This window comes from Amblyraja radiata, chromosome 19 (genome assembly GCF_010909765.2).
Source record: "Amblyraja radiata isolate CabotCenter1 chromosome 19, sAmbRad1.1.pri, whole genome shotgun sequence".
Taxonomy (NCBI): domain Eukaryota; kingdom Metazoa; phylum Chordata; class Chondrichthyes; order Rajiformes; family Rajidae; genus Amblyraja; species Amblyraja radiata.
In genome coordinates this window covers 20,690,924-20,710,238 of record NC_045974.1, presented here as the reverse complement: position 1 = coordinate 20,710,238, position 19,315 = coordinate 20,690,924, and the positions used below count along the sequence as shown (strand labels likewise).

At 47.5% G+C, this 19,315-nt stretch overlaps 1 protein-coding gene and 1 long non-coding RNA gene across 16 annotated transcripts in view; one reads left to right on the top strand and one right to left on the bottom strand.

Moving 5' to 3' along the window:
* Positions 1–19,315, bottom strand: part of mybpc1 (myosin binding protein C1) — a 94,474-nt gene that overhangs the window by 28,528 nt on the left and 46,631 nt on the right. For 14 of the 15 annotated variants that reach the window (XM_033037911.1, XM_033037912.1, XM_033037913.1 and 11 more), the window contains 9 exons: positions 16,151–16,165; positions 12,901–12,960; positions 11,185–11,351; positions 9,168–9,300; positions 7,224–7,348; positions 6,088–6,193; positions 4,708–4,868; positions 2,357–2,522; positions 1,160–1,266 (listed from right to left, as the gene is read on the bottom strand). In XM_033037911.1, coding sequence (XP_032893802.1) covers positions 1,160–1,266; positions 2,357–2,522; positions 4,708–4,868; positions 6,088–6,193; positions 7,224–7,348; positions 9,168–9,300; positions 11,185–11,351; positions 12,901–12,960; positions 16,151–16,165 — 1,040 coding nt within the window. The remainder of the gene's footprint in view (positions 1–1,159; positions 1,267–2,356; positions 2,523–4,707; positions 4,869–6,087; positions 6,194–7,223; positions 7,349–9,167; positions 9,301–11,184; positions 11,352–12,900; positions 12,961–16,150; positions 16,166–19,315) is intronic. The other variant, XM_033037914.1, reaches the window with a different exon arrangement.
* LOC116983960 lies at positions 606–19,052 on the top strand. Its single transcript, XR_004414851.1, has 3 exons — positions 606–640; positions 13,965–13,967; positions 18,946–19,052. It is a non-coding gene; the product is annotated as an uncharacterized LOC116983960 (long non-coding RNA).

Below are 19,315 nucleotides of genomic sequence, written 5' to 3'. Positions count from 1 at the left end.
ACAGTAGCTCTTGGCCCTGCTATTGGCTACCCAATACGTCTATATTCCTATATAAGGAACTGCAGATGCTGGTTTACACAAAAGGACACAAAGTGCCGGAGTAATTAAACGGGTCAGACAGCATCTCTGGAGAACATGGACATGTGATATTTCGGGTCAATACCCTTCTTCAGTGCTGTGGAGAGAAATGAACTGATGACGTTTCCGAGAAAGGGTCCAGACCCAGTCACCTATACATGTTCTCCAGAGATGCTGCCTGACCCACTGAGTTACTGTAGCACTTTGTGTTGGGCTCGTTTATTTAAATTGAAGGATATCGCAAGGGAACAGGTTCTTTAGGACACCGAGTCCACACCGACCATCGATTACCCGTTCAGACTAGTAATATATTATCTCCCTTTCGCATCCACTCCCTACACACCAGGGACAATTTTATAATTAACCTACAAACCCGAAAGAACCAACTAACAGCGGGTCAGGCAGCATCTCTGGAGAACAAGGATTGGTGACGTTTCGGGTCAAGACCCTTCTTAGACCTGAAACGTCACTTATCCATGTTCTCCAGAAATGCTGCCTGACCCGCTGAGTTACTCCAGCACTTAGTGTTCTTTTGTGTATTTGCCAGCATCTGCAGTTCCCTGTTTCTATGACCTACAAATCCGTACGTCTTTGGAATGTGGGAGGAAACTGGAGCACCCGGAGCAAACTCATGCGGTCACAGGGAGAACGTGCAAACTCCACACAGACAGCAGCCGAGGTCAGGATCGAACCTGGGTCCCTGGTGCTGTGCCACGGCACCACTGTCTGAAACACCCCGTTTCCCCAGTGAGACAATTGTCCTTGTAACACGGTTTCTACGAGACGAGGTTTGTTATGCCCCTGTCCCACTTAGGAAACCTGAACGGAAACCTCTGGAGACTTTGCACCCCACCCAAGGTTTCCTTGCGGTTCCCGGAGGTTCCCGGAGGTTTTTGTCAGTCTCCACACCTGCTTCCACTACCTGCAACCTCCGGCAACCACCTGCAACCTCCGGGAACTGCATAGAAACCTTGGGTGGGGCGTAAAGTCTCCAGAGGTTTCCGTTCAGGTTTCCTAAGTGGGACAGGGGCATTAGGAATGAAACTCTTGCGTTCCAGCAGAACTACCCGCATCCTCTTACCGATCATGCGGAGTTTGGCTCCGAGATTCACTGTGTAGCCTTCAGGAACGAACGTGTATGCGCCATCATCATCCAGAGCCGCCTTCTCCACCACCAACTTGTGAATCCTTCATAAACAAACAACTCGTGAGGGTCGCATCAACATCTCCCACAAAGTAGAGAAGCAGAAAGCCCAACAAGTATGCTCAACTAAGGACACTGGAGTAACTCAGCGGGTCAGACGGCATCTCTGGAGATCACGTTTCAGGTCGGTACCATTCTTCAAAATCATTATGGACTATAACCTTCCAGTCTAAAGAAGGGTCCCGACCTGAAACGTCACCTAACCCTGTCCTCCAGAGATGCTGCCTGACGCACTGAGTTACTCCAGCACTTGTGTCTTTTATTAAAGTTTAGTTTAGTTTAGTTTAGTTTAGTTTAAAGATACACCGTGGAAACAGGCCCTTCGGCCCACTGATCTATGCGGAACAGCGATCACCCCGTACACCAGCACTATCATTCACACTAGGGACATTTTTTTAAACAATTTTACCGAAGCCAATTAATCTACAAAATCATATGTTCATAAGTCCTAGGAGCAGAATTAGGTCGACTCCGCCATTCAATCATGGCTTGAAATCTATATTTCTTTGAAATGTGGGAGGAAACCAGAGCATACGGAGAAAACCCACGCGGTCACAGGCAGAACATCACACTGAGAGGACCCATAGTCAAGATTGAACCCAGGTCCCTGGCTGTGTGGCAGTAACTACCACTATGCCACTGTGCCACCCTTCGTTTAGAGACATAGGAGCAGAGTTAGGCCATTCGGTCCATCAAGTCTCCTCCCCCATTCAATTATGGCTGATCTAAGTCTCCCTCTCAACCCCTTTCTCCTTCCTTCTCCCGGTAACCATTGACGCCCTTACTATTCAATCTCCGCTTTAAAAATACCCAGTGACCTGGCCTCCACCTCCATCTGTGAATTCTACAGATTCACCACCCTCTGGCTATAGAAATTCCTCCACAGCTCCTTTCTAAAGGTACATCTTTTTGTTCTGAGGCCACGCCCTCTGGTCCTAGACTCTTCCACTAGTGGAAACATCCTCTCCACATCCACTCTATCCAGGCATTTCACGAACCCGCAAGTTTCAATGAGGTCCCCTCTCATCCTAAACTCCAGTGAGTTTTCCACTGGCATTTCCAAGCACTGCTCACCTTCCTCTGTGAGATATCTTCACGTGGTCAGTCGGGTAGATGACCTGTCCATTTTTATACCACTTTCCAGGCAGATTGGCCAGCGACATCTCACACTGAAGCACGGCCTGTTGACCCACCTTGGCCACCTGGTCTGTGAGGCCTTGCAGGATCTTCAGTGGTGTCACTAGGAGGAAGGAGTCAACATCAACCATCTCGTAGCGAACATGATAGACACAAAATATTGGGGTAACTCAGTGGGTCAGGCAGCATCTCTGGAGAACATGGACAGGCAACGTTTCAGGAAGGGACCCTTCTTCAAACATTAAAAAATTGAGATGGGCGGTGGGGGTAGAAATAATGGAGGCAAGAAAAGGCCAGGGCTGGCAACAGGTGACGTCAGGAAGGGTAAAGTTCATACTGGCCCACTGTTTATTTGGGAAAGGTGTGATAACAAGAGGGATACGAGGATGCAATCAGTGGAAATGGTACGGCGACTAGGGTCGGCAAGTGGGATGGGTGGGGGTGGGGGGGGTGGGGAATGCAGGAGTTACTTGAAAATACAGAAATCAACGCTTTGCACCGTCCGCCACTTTCCCTGGCCCCCGCGTTTGTGATATGTTTGTGTGTGTGTGTGTGTGCGCGCGCGCGCATGTGTGTGTGTGCGCTGATGGTCGATCCAGCTCGTGGTTTCATCGCTGACTATCGATCCAGCTTGCGGTTTTCAGGCGAGTGCCCACGAGCTTGAAGGTCGAAGACAGTTGCTGAAAAGTCGCGTAAGTGGAACAGGCCCTTCAAGGTTGAGATCATGAGGGGATTAGATGGGGTGTATGCACAGTCTCTTTCCCAAGATGAGGGAATAAAAACAGAGGTTCAAGGTGAAGGGAAAAAGTTAATACTTAGGGGCTACTTTTTCGCACAAAGGGTGGGGGTTATATGGAACTAGCGGCAGTGGTACAGGGTCTTGGTGAGACCACACCTGGAGTATTGCGTACAGTTTTGGTCTCCTAATCTGAGGAAAGACATTCTTGCCATAGAGGGAGCACAGAGAAGATTCACCAGATTGATTCCTGGGATGTCAGGACTTTCATATGAAGAAAGACTGGATAGACTCGGCTTGTACTCGCTAGAATTTAGAAGATTGAGGGGGGATCTTATAGAAAATTACAAAATTCTTAAGGGGTTGGACAGGCTAGATGCAGGAAGATTGTTCCCGATGTTGGGGAAGTCCAGAACAAGGGGTCACAGTTTAAGTATAAGGGGGAAATCTTTTAGGACCGAGATGAAAAAAACATTTTTCACACAGAGAGTGGCGAGTCTCTGGAATTCTCTGCCACAGAAGGTAGTTGAGGCCAGTTCATTGGCTATATTTAAGAGGGAGTTAGATGTGGCCCTTGTGGCTAAGGGGATCAGGGGTTATGGACAGAAGGCAGGTACGGGATACTGAGTTGGATGATCAGCCATGATCATATTGAATGGCGGTACAGGCTCGAAGGGCCGAAAGGCCTACTCCTGCACCTATTTTCTATGTTTCTATGTTTCTAGCTGCCAGAGGAAGTAGTTGAACAATTTGGAGTTCATCCATGCGGTCTTTAAATCTTCGCCATTGCATCTCCACCATCAACCGTTTAAGTATAATTTGCCAGTCTATCCTGGACAATTCCCGTCTCATACCTTCAAATTCTCCTTTATTTAAGTTCAGGACCCTAGTCTCTGAATTAACCGTGTCACTTTCCATACCAATTCAGAATTCCACCATATTATGGTCACTGCTGCCCATGGGGCCTTGCACAACAAGATCGCTAACTAACCCTTCCTCATTACACAATACCCAGTCTATGCTGGCCTGCCCTCTAGTCAGTTCTTCTACATATTGGTTTAAAAACCCATCCCGTATACATTCCAGGAAATCCTCCTCCTCAGTGCTGCTACTGATTTGGTTGGCCCAATCTATATGTAGATTAAAGTCACCCACGATAACTGCTGTACCTTTGCTACACGCATCCCTAATTTCCTGCTTGATGCTGTCCCCAACCTCCCTACTGCTGTTTGGTGGTCTGTATACAACTCCAACAAGCGTTTTCTGCCCTTGGCTATTTCGCAGTTCTACCTTTATGGGCGAGTATTTGCATCCCTTGGGTATGTATGTAAGTAAAGAATTTCACTGTGACTAATAAAGCATTCAATTCAATTCAAAGCCCAGGGAACGAGCTGGAACGTGGATCCAGACAGGACGGACATCCTTTGCTCCACAGAAACACAAAGGACCAACTTAATTCATGCACAACTCATAACTTTCTAGGGATCTTGGTCTCCCCGTGTCCAACTGACCAGGACCCCATTAACACGGTTTCTGTGAAGGTGATACCTACTCTCGACTTTCAGCGCCGCTGTTGACTGGCCCCCCGCGGTCTTCACGGAATACGACCCTGTATCCGTCTTGGCTGCCTCGGGGATGATAAGCCAGTGCTTCGTCCCCTCCGTCCTAAAGCGATACTTGGATGAAACTCCGAGCTCAACTCCATTCTTGTACCTGAAGAGGAAGACCAAACCCTGATCAGGAGGAGAGGTGCAGGCAGAGGAGATGGCAGAGTTTAAACTTAGCATTATGCTCAGCATTATGGGCCAAAGGCCCAGTTCCTGTGCTGCACTGTTCCATGTTACCATAACATTAGGTCACCATCATCGTGCAAAACCAAAGTCCATGGTGCAACCAAAGACACAGTTCGCAGAAGATCATAGTTGCTGAGGTTAGTGTTGTGCAGTGTTCAAGAGCCTGATGGTTGCCGGGAAGAAGCTGTTCTTGAACCTGGACATCATGGTTCTCAGGCTCCTGTACCTTCTTCCCCATGGTAGCATTGAGATGAGAGTGTGGCCAGGATGGTGTGGGTCTATGGTGATAGTGGCAGCGCCTCCTGTAGTTACCTTCATTGGTGGGGAAGTCAGTACCTGTGATGATCTCCAGGTAGAGAAAGAGTCTCAATGGGTTGAGTGGTGTCTATGATAGAATGACGTAAGGGGGATACTGGATAAACCTTTGTGGGGAAGAGGAACAGAAGGAGATGTGAATGGAGTGAGATTGGGGGGTTGGGGGTGGGCGGAGGTGGATGTCTTGTGTTGAGTGAATTGTTTCTCTGTGAAGATGAAGGCAGCAAATCAACTTTTACTTTACTTTAGAGATGCTGTGCGGAAACAGGCCCTTTGGTCCACTGAGTCCACACCGACCAGCGATCACCCCGTACACTAGAACTATCCTATCCTAGGGACAATTTTCAATTAGAGTCTTTGGGATGTGGGAGGAAACCCACATGGTCACAGGACGAACAAAGAGGGGCCTGGGATGGGGAATGGGGGATGGGAGGGAGGAGGTGGTGGGGGGGGGGGGGGGGGGGTTAAGGTGGGTGAGGATGAAGAAGGATGAATATAACTCTAACGAGTACTTTGTGTAACTTTGTCGTCGCCCAAAATGTGGCGACTCTTTTGTGTACTTTGTGTAATGTGTCACAAAAAAAAAGAATTTCACTGTACCTAGGTACAATAAAGTATCATTGAATCCCATACAGACAGCACCTGAAGTCAGGATCGAACCCGGGTGCCTAGCGCTGTGGGGCAGCAACTCTACCGCTGCGCCACCGTGCCGCTCTTCCGTGAGTGTGTATGATGTGAACGGTATTCACTTGAAACCAGCTTGGCCAATCCTGCTCAGTCTACTGAACTCCCTTTTGGCTTTGAGCCAATGGGGTGAGGCGTACCATTTCAAATGGGCATTCTCCTCCGACACTTCACATTCCAATTCCACTCTCTCCCCGACCAGCCCATCTGTGTCCTCCAGCTCGCGAGTGATCAGAATGGGAGGCTCTGCAAAGACATAGGACAACGGGTGAAGATCCGCCCATAGATCAGCGTGTCACCGAGTCTCACCCTTCACTGGTGGTGTGTTTTCCAAATCACACCCATCCCCTGATCCTTCTGTAGTGGCGGGATTGTAGATCCACCCCAGTGGGGACACCCACCACACTTGGACTGGGTACATGGACATGAAAGGTTTGGAAGGATATCGGCTAAGCATGGGCAGATGGATCTAGCTTGGTTAGGCAATTTGGTTAGCATGGACAAGTCGGGCTGCCGCACCTACAATGGTGGGGAGGTCAGTATCTTAGGTAGGAAGGAACTGCAGATGCTGGTTTAAACCAAAGATAGATACAAAAAGCTGGAGTAACTCAGTGGGTCAGACAGCATCTCTGGAGAAAAGGAATAGATGACGTTTCTGAAGAAGAGTCTCGACCCTAAATGTCACCTATTCCTTTACTCCAGAGATGCTGTCTGACCCGCTGAGTTACTCCAGCTTTTTGTGTCTATCTTCAGTACCTGTGATGATCCCCAGGTTGAGAAAGGGTCTAGATGAGCTGAATGGCCTCTCATACACAATGACCAAAGGGGAAAGTTTAGTTTAGTTTAGAGATACAGTGCGGAAACAGGCCCTTTGGTCGATCAAGGCCACACGGACCAGCAATGCCTGTACAATCGCACTATCCTGCGCACTAGGGACAATTAACAATTTTTTACCGGAGCCAATTAACCTACAAATCTCCACGTCTTTAGAGTGTGGGAGTAAACCAGAGCACCCTGGGAAAACCCACGAGGTCACAGGAAGGACGTGCAAACTCCGTGCAGACAGCACCCGTGGTCAGGATCGAACCTGGATCTTTGGTGCTGTGAGGCAGCAGCTCCACCCGCTGCATCATTGTGCATGAATCTTTGTGGGACAGTGGAACAGGAGATGTGAACGGGGTGAGATTAGGTGGGGTGGGTGGGGACGGATTTCTTGGGTTGAGGGGACTGTTTTGCAGCAAGTGAAACATCTAGAGGAGTTTCTGGAGGAGCTTACCTTTAACAAACAATTCTGTCGTACTCTTCTCGTCCCCTGCCGACACCTGGTATGCCGCATCATCTGCCTTGGTGCAGTTTTTTATGGTCAGCATACGTAATGTCCCCTTGTGTTCAAAGATGTACCTGTTCGAGATTACAAATGAAGGCTTCATTATCTGCAGTCTCAGGCCAATGTGATAGGAGCACTCCACACACCCAACATTATGCCGAGGGTCGTGCCCGAGTCGACGGCCTTTCCCTCTTCCTGGCCTACATCCATGTCCATGTGTCCCTGAAGAAGGAACATGCAATGCCCAAGGGGTCTCTGGAGGCCTTCCGTGAACGCTGGCCACGGGGGTTCCAATGTGTTGTGTTTACAGATGTTACCAATGTAATTTGCTAATTAATTGATTGCTGTTTGTAAATTGGTCTTTGGCAGTATTAGTCCTTCCAGTATTTGTACTTTGATTATGAAATAAAGTGAAATAAACTCTCCTTATGAAGGAAAACAACATTATGCTCAATATGTTGATATTGAGCATTATGCTCAATATTATGCTCAATATGTTATGCTCAACATTATCCCCACCTAATCTCACCCCGTTCACATCTCCTGTTCCACTGTCCCACAAAGATTCATGCACAATGCTCAATATGAGCTACCTCATATTGCACTTGGGCAGCTTACAACCCAATTCCAAGGAATGCCCTCCCATCACCCCCTCTCTTCCTTACCCCCTCCCCCCCCCCCCCTTCCCACCCAACCCTGGTGTGCATCCATTTCTCCCATCATCTCCCCAGTTACCCTATTTCTTTCCCCTTTTCCATTCGATCATCTCCCATCTCCGAGTCCCTTGATACCCTTTACTCCCCCCGCTTTCACCTCCCCTCGTCCCCTTCCACCCATATCCCTCTCTCAACCTTTACATTGCAATCCGCCTCTTCCCATCTGACACCCTTTTGTATCCCGTTCACCTCCAGCCTTTGTCACTTACTCCATCCATCTTCCAATCACCCCCCCGCACCTGTATCCACCTATCACTTGCCAGGATTTGTTCTGCCCCCCACCTCTCTTATCCAGCACCCCCCCCCCCCCCCCAACTCCATCAGTCTGAAGAAGGGTCCCGACCTGAAACGTTGTCTGTCCATTCCCTCCACAGATGCTGCCTGACCCGCTGAGTTCTTCCAGCACTTTGCTTTTTTGCTCAGGATCAGTTGTATCTGCCAAGTCCATCACGTACCTCGTGTCTCCGTCCCTGCTTCTTCTGCCTGTCCATTATTCACCCTCAATGGAATGTCTCTCTTTCTCTAAAGGACCCAAAGTGCTGGAGTAACTCGGCGGGTCAGGCAGCATCTCTGGAGAAAATGGATAAGTGATGTTTCAGGTCCGGTTGGCTCTGAAGGAAGGTCCTGACCTGAAACATCACCTATCCATGTTTGCCAATGATGCTGTCTGACCCGCTGAGTTCCTCCAGTACTTTGCGTTTTGCTCAAAATTCTAGCCTCTGCAGTTCATTGTGTCTCTGTCCCGTTTAACTGAGAGGCACAGGTCCACCATCGTTTTCCGGCACCATTTTCTCCAGAGCCATTCTGCATTATCCGCTTTGTTGGACCAAGTCACGACCTTTGAGAGGAGTCCAGCGGTACTGGAACAGTCCCCCTAGACCGCCAAGGGGCTGAGATACTGGGCCGCAAAAATCATTTTGGAAGTTGGATATGGGAGCAGATCGGCCGGCTCCGGTCGGAGGAAATTCCATCTGCTGATCGGCCCGAAAGTCCCAATGAGGTTGTATCCGGTCGAGGCAACACATTTTTGGGGGGACTTCTGGGGGCAGGAGGGGGGGGGGGGACAGGGGATTTGAAGTGCACTCTCATAATTTTGTCCGGATTAAAGGAGTTGCCGGACCACCAGTTGCGGGAAAATCGGAGGTCGACCTGTCGAACATTTAAGGCAAACACTTACTTTGGACCAGGGCGGATTTCTTGCCCGTTGCGATACCACTTCAGGTCAACAGTTGGATCTGCCAAGTCCACCACGAACCTTATCTTGTCACCTCTCTCCACCTGGTACCCAGGTTCCAGAACCTTTGCAAAAGCTTGGTGTGTAATTGGAGGAAAGGCAAGAAAGAAACCAACATTAAACAAAGCCAACCGAGGCATAGACACGGTAGACAGCCAGAACCTTTCCCCCCCAGAGTAGAAATGTCAAAGACCAGAGGGCATAGCTTTAACATGAGAAGTGCAAAGTTGAAAGGTGATGTATGGGGACAGATTACAAAGAAGGTGACTGGGGCTTGGAACATCGGGGTGGTGGTGAAGGCAGATCCGATTGTGGTTTAAGGGGCTTTTAGATAGACATATGGATATGCCGGGAATGGAGGGATAAGGATCATGTGCAGGCAGAGGAGATTAGTTTAACGGCATCGCATTCGGCACGGACATTGTACACCAACGGCTTTGTTCTTTATCATCCAGAATAATAGGACTACCTTTAGAAAGATGAGTGGGAATTCCTTTATTCAAAGGGTGATGAATCTATGGAATTCATTGGCACAGGCGGCGGTGGTGGTCAAGTAATTGGGCATTTTTAAAGCGAAAATGGACAGGTTCTTGATTAGTAAGAATGTCAAAGGTTTTGGTGAATTCGCATTCAATAGAGAAAGGATATGGTTCCATGTGTTTTGCAGGATACTTTAAAGTCATGGAGTCAAAGAGGGTCTCTGGACAACTCGTCCACGCCGACCAAGTGGTCCCATCTAAACTGGTCCCATTTGCCCGCAATTGGCCCATATTCCTCTGAATCCCTCCGAGGTCGTCTGCTGATTTGTCATGGTCTTTTCTTGCCTCCATTCTCCGCCCCCCCCCCCCCTCACCCCCTTCTTTCAGTCTGAAGAAGGGTCCCGAGCCAAAATGTCACCTATCCATGTTCTCCAGAGATGCTGCCTGACCCGCTGAGTTACTCCAGCACTTTTGTGTATATCTTTGGTATAAACCAGCATCTGCAGTGCCTCGTTCTACATTTTGGCTTGCTCCACTGTGTGATCTCCTCAAGGTATGCCTACTTTGAAGAAGTTCTCCTCCACTCTCCAATGGGTGGTTGGTGAGACCCTCTCTAGCTGCTCCCCTCTCTGTGATTCCTACCGCTCTCTGGCTCTTCAACTATGTTTTTACCCGGACATGTGGAGGTCATCTCCTGTCAGCCCTCATTTGTCCTGGTCTTTTCCGCCTCCAGTTCTTCCATCCCCCGTCCCTACTCCCTACTTGAAATCTGAAGAAAGGTCCCAAGCCGAAACATCACCTATCCATGTTCTCCAGAGATGCTGCCCGACCCGTTGGTACTCCAGCACTTTGTGTGTATCCCTCTGAACCTCCTTATTTGTGTGCTTAAAGTCATAGAGTGTGGAAACAAGCCCACTTGCCCACACCGACCAACATGTCCCATCTGCACTAGTCCCACCTGCCTGCATTTGGCCCATATCCCTCTAAACTTGTCCTATCTTTGTACCTACCCACATTAATGTTTCTTAATGTTGCGATACTACCTGCCTCAACTACTTCCTCCAGTAGCTTGTATCATATACCAACCACCCTCTGTGTGACAAAAGTTACCCCTCAGGTTCCTATTAAATCTTTCCCTCCTCTTCTTCGACCTATGTCCTTGGTTCTTGATTCCTCTACTCTGGGCAAGAGACTCTGATCTATTCCTCTCATGATTTTATACACCTCTGTAAAATCACCCCTCATCCTCCTGCGCTCCAAGGAATAGAGTCCAGGCCTGGACAACCTCTCCCTGTAGCTCAGGCCCTCGAGTCCTGGCAACATCCTCGTAAATCTTCCCTGCACTCTTTCCAGCTAGACAACGTCTTTCCTGTTAAAATGGTGGCCAGGACTGAACACAATACTCTAAATCCGGTCTCACTGATGTCTTAAACAACTGCAACATAACCTCCCAACTTCTATACTCAATGCTCTGTACTTGCCAGCACTTTTCTTCTCTTCTCGTTTGATTTTCTTCAGACGACGCAGCAGACCCCTCAGGTCGGTGATGCCGTGCTCAAACGCAATCTTCTCATACTCGTGTGGCTGAGCGCCCTTCAGGAGCTCCCAGACATCAACATCGGGCTCCGTATTTTCGTCCTTAACCTCCCTGGCAATGGAGAGAAGAGTTCAGTTCCACCGTTCCCAGCTCTTCTCCTCCTCCCCCTGCCCTCCTCTAGTTCTGCCTTTAATCATCCAGGTTTTCAAGAACAACATTGATTACTCTAACAATGCGCTCACATGTAGAGAGTATCACGGCCTGATTCGACGACTCGAACGCCCAGGAGCGAAGAAGCTTACAAAAAGTGCTGGACACTGCCCAGTCCATCACGGGTACTGACCTCCCCACCATCAAAGTGATACACAGGAGTGTATTCACTGGCGTTTAGAAGGATGAAGGGTGTTCTTATAGAAACATAAAATTATAAAAGGACTGGAGAAGCTAGATGCAGAAAAAATGTTCCCAATGTTGGGTGAGTCCAGAACCAGGGGCCACGGTCTTAGAATAAAGGGGAGGTCATTTAAGACTGAGGTGAGAAAAAACTTTTTCACCCAGAGAGTTGTGAATTTATGGAATTCCCTGCCACAGAGGGCAGTGGAGGCCAAGTCACTGGATGGATTTAAGGGAGAGTTAGATGGAGCTCCATGGGCTAGTGGAGTCAAGGGATATGGGGAGAAGGCAGGCATGGGTTATTGATAGGGGATGATCAGCCATGATCACAATGAATGGCGGTGCTGGCTCGAAGGGCCGAATGGCCTCCTCCTGCACCTATTTTCTATGTTTCGATGAGTCGCTGCCTCAAATAGGCAGCCAACATTATCAGAGACCCACACCACCCTGGCCATGCTTTCATTTCACTCCTGCCATCGGGAAGAAGGTACAGGAGCCTGAAAACTGTAACATCCAGGTTCAGGACCAGCTTCTACCCTAGAGCCGTCAGGCTATTACACTTCAACCACCAAATAGGCTCCAACCTACATAGACTTGGTGGCATTGCTTTTATCTGTGCATTATTATGGTTTATTTAAAAATATATACATATACTGAACTTTGTAGTTTATGATGTTTACAGAGTACTATATTTGCGTATCGGTTGTGCTGCTGCAATTAAGAATTATTTTGCTCTATTTGGTGACATATGACATGGGCACAAAGGTACCTAAGTTTAGTTTAGTTCAGTTTAGAGTTACAGCATGGAAACAGGCCCTTCGGCCCACCGAGTCCACGCCGACCATTGATCACTCATTCACAGTAGTTCTACGTTATCCCACTTTCTCATCCACTCCCTGTACGCTAGGGGAAATTTACAGAGGGCCAATTAACCTACAAACCTGCATGTCTTTGGGATGTGGGAGGAAACCGGAGCGCCCAGAGGTCAGGATCAGAAACTGGAGAGGACAGCTCCTGAGGTCAGGATTGAACCTGTGTCTCTTGGCGTGAGGCAGCAGCTCTTCCAGCTGCGCCACTGAGCCAATGCAATATTCTGCACTCTGGTATTATTCTCTTTGCACTGCCCGTTGTACTTGTGTTTGGCTTGATTGTTACAGTATGTATAGTATGATGTGACTGGATAGCACGCAAAGGTTTTCGCTGCATCTCGGTACACAGGACATTAAGAAACCAACACCAATATCTTGCCCACACAATGACGACTCACCTGTGCTTCAGTAATCCACTGAAGTCAAGCTCCCCTGCGTCCTCCTGACCATCAGTTCCACTTTTAACAAAGAACAAAAACATGCAAGGTTTTAGGAATCTAGTCAAAGGCAAACTGTAAATGAAAAACAACATTCACTCAAGAGAAAGTCGAAAGAGAAAACACCACATAGCGATTGCAATGGAAAGAGTTGAAACAACTTATTGGCAACATTTGCTCAACTTCCAGAATTTTCAAAGGTTCACACAATGCAAAAGAAATAAGGTTTAGTAACATTAAAGACCTGTTACAAAGTAAAACAACAAATTATATTAATGTAGATTCAATTCTGAGGTGGCCCAATTGATTACCTGATCAGATAATAGTTAACTCTGAAGTTAATCTGCCTTCAAACTTTACCTTTCAGTACCTCGCTGTTTTCAATAAATACTCAACAAAATAATGATACTTCATCATCTCCTCAAACCCCATCAGTCCTTCATTCCGAGGCTAGATGATGTGCCTGTTACAATTTTGAGAATGAAGACTAACACATTGAACTCAAGTACAATATGGCTTCACTGGATAGCACACAAAATCTAAGATTCATCACTGTATTTCGATACACGTGACAATAATAAACCGTGCCAATACCATGCATTTACAGAAGTACAAAGAATCATAATCCTAGAAGCCTCGTAATTCATGGATGTCCATGGTGTCCATGCATTTCTGGACATCAAGATGTTTTGAGGTCCAATTGTTTCCACCCTGCACTGAGACTTTGACCAACAATCAGGCAAGTCAATGGCAACGTTAGTTTAGTTTAGTTTAGTTTAGAGATACAGCGCCGAAACAGGCCCTTCGGCCCACCGAGTCCGCACCGACCAGCGATCCCTGCACATTAACATTACCCTATACATACTAGGAAAAACATACATTCATACCAAGCTAATTAACCTGCAAACCTGTACGTCTCTGGAATGTGAGAGGACACCGAAGATCTAGCAGGTCACGGAATGTATAAACTCCGTACAAACAAGCACCTGTAGTCAGGATCGATCCCGAGTCTCTAGCGCCGTAAGGCAGTAGCTCAACCTTGACGCCACCAGGCAGCCCCTTGACCTAATATCACTAGGGAAATGGAGAGCTGGTAGTAGATTGGAATAACTAAATAGTTTCAACTGGTGAGTAGTGAGTACTGGAACCGCAGTCTTGTAGGCTTAATTATCACTGGCAACTCTTTTCTTTGGAGTGTCGGAGGCTGAGGGGAGATCTGATAGAAGTTTATACAATTATGAGATGCTTAGATAGGGTCGACAGTCAGAACAGTTTTCCCCTGATAGAATTGTCAAAGACTAGAGGGCATGGGTTCAAGGTGAGAGGGGCAAAGTTTAAAGGAGATGTACTGAGTACATTGTTTTTTGCACAGAGGGTGGTGGGTGCCTGGCACTCACTGCCAGGTTGGTGGGGGAGGCAAATATGATAGTGACGTTTAAGAGGCTTTTGCATAGGCACATGGTAATGCAGGGTATGGAGGGATGTAGCGTATGAGCTGGCCAAAGAGTTAGTCTTGGCATCATGTTGGGAGAGTCTAGGACTAGAGGTCATAGCCTCAGAATTAAAGGACGTTCTTTTAGGAAGAAGATGAGGAGACATTTCTTTAGTCAGGGGCTGGTGAATCTGTGGAATTCTTTGCCACAGAAAGCTATGGAGGCCAAGTCAGTGGATATATTGAAGATTTTTGATGAGTACAGATGTCAGAGGTTCTGGGGAGAAGGCAGGAAAATAGGGCTAGGAAGGAGAAATAGATCAGCCATGATTGAATGGCGGAGTAGACTTGATGGGCCGAATGGCCTAATTCTACTCCTATTCCTTATGACATGTTTAGCACAGACATTGTGGGTCGAAGGGCCTACTCTTGTGCTCTACTGTTCTATGTCCGATGTTTAGCTGCCCTCTGAAATGACATAACTATTTAATTTAAGTGTATTTAGGGACGAGCAATGTGCCGGCACAGTGGTGCAGCGGTAGAGTTGCTGCCTCACAGTGCCAGGGACCCGGGTTTGATCCTGACTACGGGTGCTGTCTGTACGGAGTTTGTACGTTCTCCCTGTGACCACGTGGATTTTCTCTGGGTGCTCCGGTTTCCTCCCACACTCCAAGGTGTACAGGTTTATAGGTTAATTAATTAACTGTGGTAAAATTATAAATGTAGTGCTAGTGTACGGGGTGATCGCTGGTCAGCGCGGACTTGATGAGCTGAAGGGCCTGTTTCCGTGCTGTATCTCTATAGTCCAAAGTAAACACAATAAATGCTAGCCACACAATTAATTTATTACAGATGTGAGGAAGTCCCTGAATAACTTGGCGGGATTATGATGAGGTTTGTGTGCAGACATTTCATACATCCCCGCCGACAACTGTTACCCATCATTGATGGATGCAAAGACCGCACCCTCTTCCACGAAGAATGTCTCGACAAGAAGGACCTCAAAGCACTCAAGAGAAGCAAGCAAAAAAAAAAACTGGCCACAGTAAGAGACCGTGTCCCAAGGGTTAGTCAGAGAACCATGAAAGACCATAGCAGTGAGAAGAAAATCATAAGATGTGATTGCACAAGTTTGAGCACAGCCTAGACCATGAAACCTGGTAGACAAGTCACATCAGCTTCCTGAAGTCCTTCCGTACAGCGGGAGGTACTGATGTACAAGATCAACATCTTGTCAATCGAGTGTAGAAGTGTAGCCATAATTCCGAGATTATGGTACGTAAACTTTAAAAAAAAAAATTAGTAAGATTAATCAATTGTCCAACAAATTGACCAATAAAGATTTGTGATCAGAAACTCACGGAGTGCTTTTACGTTTGATGCGCCTAAACCTAGGCATGGTGCACCTGTGCTCAACGTTGCTTTCGATAAACAAAGTAGAGTTAGTTAGTGTCAAAGTAGGACATGGAACCTCGTAGCTTGAAGAGTCAAGTGTAAGATATTATCTCTCCGCTCAAGGCAGTAGGCAGTAATCTGTGGTTAACATCACCACGGAGTAAGGAGCAAGTTACACTCGGGCTGCAGGGAGACCACATTAAATGGGCAGGTCTCTCTCCCGCCAACCCAGGGAAAGGCAAGACACAAGATGTTAATTAAACTAAAGATTACTCATAAGCATACTCGCTCACTCCCATCCACAGAAAGATGTTAAGAGGGAGAAAGAGTTTCTCTCCTTCACAAAGAGTCACTGAAACATAGAAGTTTGAGAGAGTTTCTTACCTTACTGGAGCAGCCCTATGAGTGAAAGAATACAAAATAGAACTTTCTTAGAGGTGAACCTGGAGGTCGTGCAGGTTAGTAAAGAAAAAGACATTCAGAAGCCCTCAAATGCCATCAGGCAACCGGGCAGGCAAAGTTAACCAAGACCCATTTAACTAACGATGTGCAAACCGTGGACCTAGATTCCATTCTCCAACCCACCAACCACCATAGGGACACCCAAGCACCAGCCAATCACCTACCCCATCATTCATCAACCAATCTTGACCACTCAGGACCCAATGAACTTTGACTCATCCACCCACCAACCAACCAAATTTCACCACTAAACCTAAACCCATCCATGCATTAAACAACCACCCAAGATCCTCACCGCCACAAGCAGAAAGTTCACCGATGCTCCCCTTAGATATGGCATATATTCCCTATCCAGATGTTGCAAATCAAATGTCCAGATGTTGCATTTCCAGATGTTGTGTATCCATACATTGCCTATCCAGATACTCCTCACAGACATTGCATATCCAGCACCTAATCTGATGTTGCCCTCATGGACACTATTGCCTCTGTTCTCATCACTGTGCTCCATCGGCTCACTGATTCTTCACTGCTCTTTCCTTCAGCAAACTTCCTGCACTTTTGTTGAGATTCACGTCAAAACTTGAAATCACTGTTTAAACTTTAATGATTCAGAAGTCTCATCCCAAATGATTCCTACAAATGATGGGGGAAGACCAGAGTGGACATTTGGGTTGAGATGTTGGGAGGTCCACCTAAGGTCGCCTTCACCGTCAGATCATCCAACATATACTCAGGCATCTGTACAGAGGTTCTTGTCACCTGAGTATTAACCAGTTGGCCAATCCTCCAGTTCCATAGAGGACAGTTGCTTACCTCCTGAGTTCTTAGGAAGTACTTATTGTTGCTGATCTTGCTCCAGGCCTTGGACCTTGGTGTGCTAATTATTCATGATGCCATTTTCTAGAAGCTCTCACTACTCAACTTGGCCTCCGTTTCGGAAAGCTTTCATCTTACCACTACAGGCATTTTTGTGTTTCATCCTCCTCCAGGAACTGTAAACCTTGTGCCTTTCCTCTGACCATTCTTGAGCCAGATGGGAGGCCACGGAAAATACTTCTCCACCTGACCTCCCTACAGTCACATTGCCGCATCCTGCGCTGTGTATCTTCTGCTCTTTATGAAGACGTTTCTACTAGACAAATGCTCTTTTGGGAAAGGACCCTTCTTCAGACCGTTGGACTTGAAATGTTGTCCAACTCTGAAGATGGGTCCTGGCCCCAAACGTCGTCTGTCCATTACTTCCACAGATGCTGCCTGACCCACTGACTTCCTCCAGCACTTTGTGTTTTTTCCTCAAGATTACAACACCTGCATTTCCTTGTCTCTCTAAGATTGTCTTGTGCCATGGCTGGTCGAAAGAGAAATTGGTAAGTGTTTCCAGGCACAAAGAGCGGAGAAAACCTGGACCACTGTTCCTTCCCGAGAACGTGGATGAAGACGGTCCATGGGAACCTCCAGAGAGACTGAATGAGGGATTGCCTCCCAAACTTTGAAGATTATTCCATGGTTGGTTGCGTTTGCTCTCCTTTCTTTCAGCCACCACATGAAGAAGTCCCAAGTTCAACGTCTTGGCATTTAATCGATAATCTACACACTGACCACACCTGACATGTTGGGGTTGTTGGTTGAATGTTTGAAGGGGCTTCTGGATGCACTTCAGCCCCACCTGCCTGATCTTTGGGCACCCACTGCAAGGAGTGTGATGGGATGGTTGGGTCAGAGGACCTCTTGTCTGTCCGCTCCTGGGGCTGGCCAAGATGGTCATTCAGAGGTCCAAGCAGCGTACGGTTATGGATTCCATCTGCCGACTGTGCTCGCCCCTCTTCCAAGGCCATGTCTGTGGCCAGCTGTCCCTGGAGGGGAGCACATGGTGACCATTTGCTCCCTGGGGCTGGTGGCCCCTATCAAGGCTGGAGTGTGTCCAAGATAGCGATGGTTGTATTTTAATTTGAGAACTTGGTAAATATTCTGCTGAAAGTTATTGCAAATAAACCTCTTAATCATGCCTGCCAATCAATATGCAGGTGTACAAAACTCACAAACTCGACTGAAAGTCAAAAGTTAAAAAACATTTGTAAATTAGCATCTGCATTCCCTTGTGTCCAGTTCACACATTCTTCAATTTTAAGTAACTAGCTACAAACACTCCCTTGCCCTTGTTCCCCCTCTCCCTACCTTTTCCACCTCTCCCTCACAATTCCCTCCTCTCTTCCTGGTGCCCCACCTGGATACGCACCCATTTTACCTTTTCCCCTTCCACCTATATTCCTTCCTCTGGCTTCACATTTCACGACTCGTCTCTCTTTATCTCCTTATCCCACACATTTTGTCTTTTCATCTCTGGCCTTGATCCAAACATCTGCCAATCAATTCCCCTCACTTACCTGTATCCACCTATCACTTGCCAGGCAGTGGTTGGTCCTGGTCTTTCCTCATCTCCAGCTCTTCGCCCACCCCCCGCACCCCCCCACCCCCCTACTTTCAGTCAGAAGAAGGCTCCCGACCCGAAATGTCACCCATCCTTTTCCTACAGAGATGCTGTCTGACCCATTGAGTTACTCCAGCACTTTGTGTCAATCTTTGCCCCACCCCCACCTCTCTTACAGCTTCCACCCCCTCCACCTCCCCACCCCATTACAATCAGTCTGAAGAAGGGTCTTGACCGAAAATGTCACATGTCTATGTTCTCCACAGACGCTGCCTGACCCGCTGAGTTTATAAACTCAAAATCTGTTCCCTTTCATCCCCAAGCATTGGATTCTTTATAGAAAACATTGTTATTCCCTTTCAACATGGCCAAAATAGCCTAAGTGTGTAAGTGCCTGGATGTGGGACACTGCGATCAGACTAAGAATCAGATACACTGGTTCAAACCAAAAAGGAGGAAATTAATGTTAGGCAGCCAGTTGCCATGTCCTTGAACTTGCTGCATGTTTGAAGAGGAACTTCCAAAACAGAATTCTGCTCACCCTGTTGTAGGAACAATGTTGTTCAGCTGGAAAGTGTGAGGAGAAAATTTACAAGGATGTTGCCAGGACTTGAGGGCCTGAGGGCCTATAGGGAGAGATTGGCAGGCTAGGACCT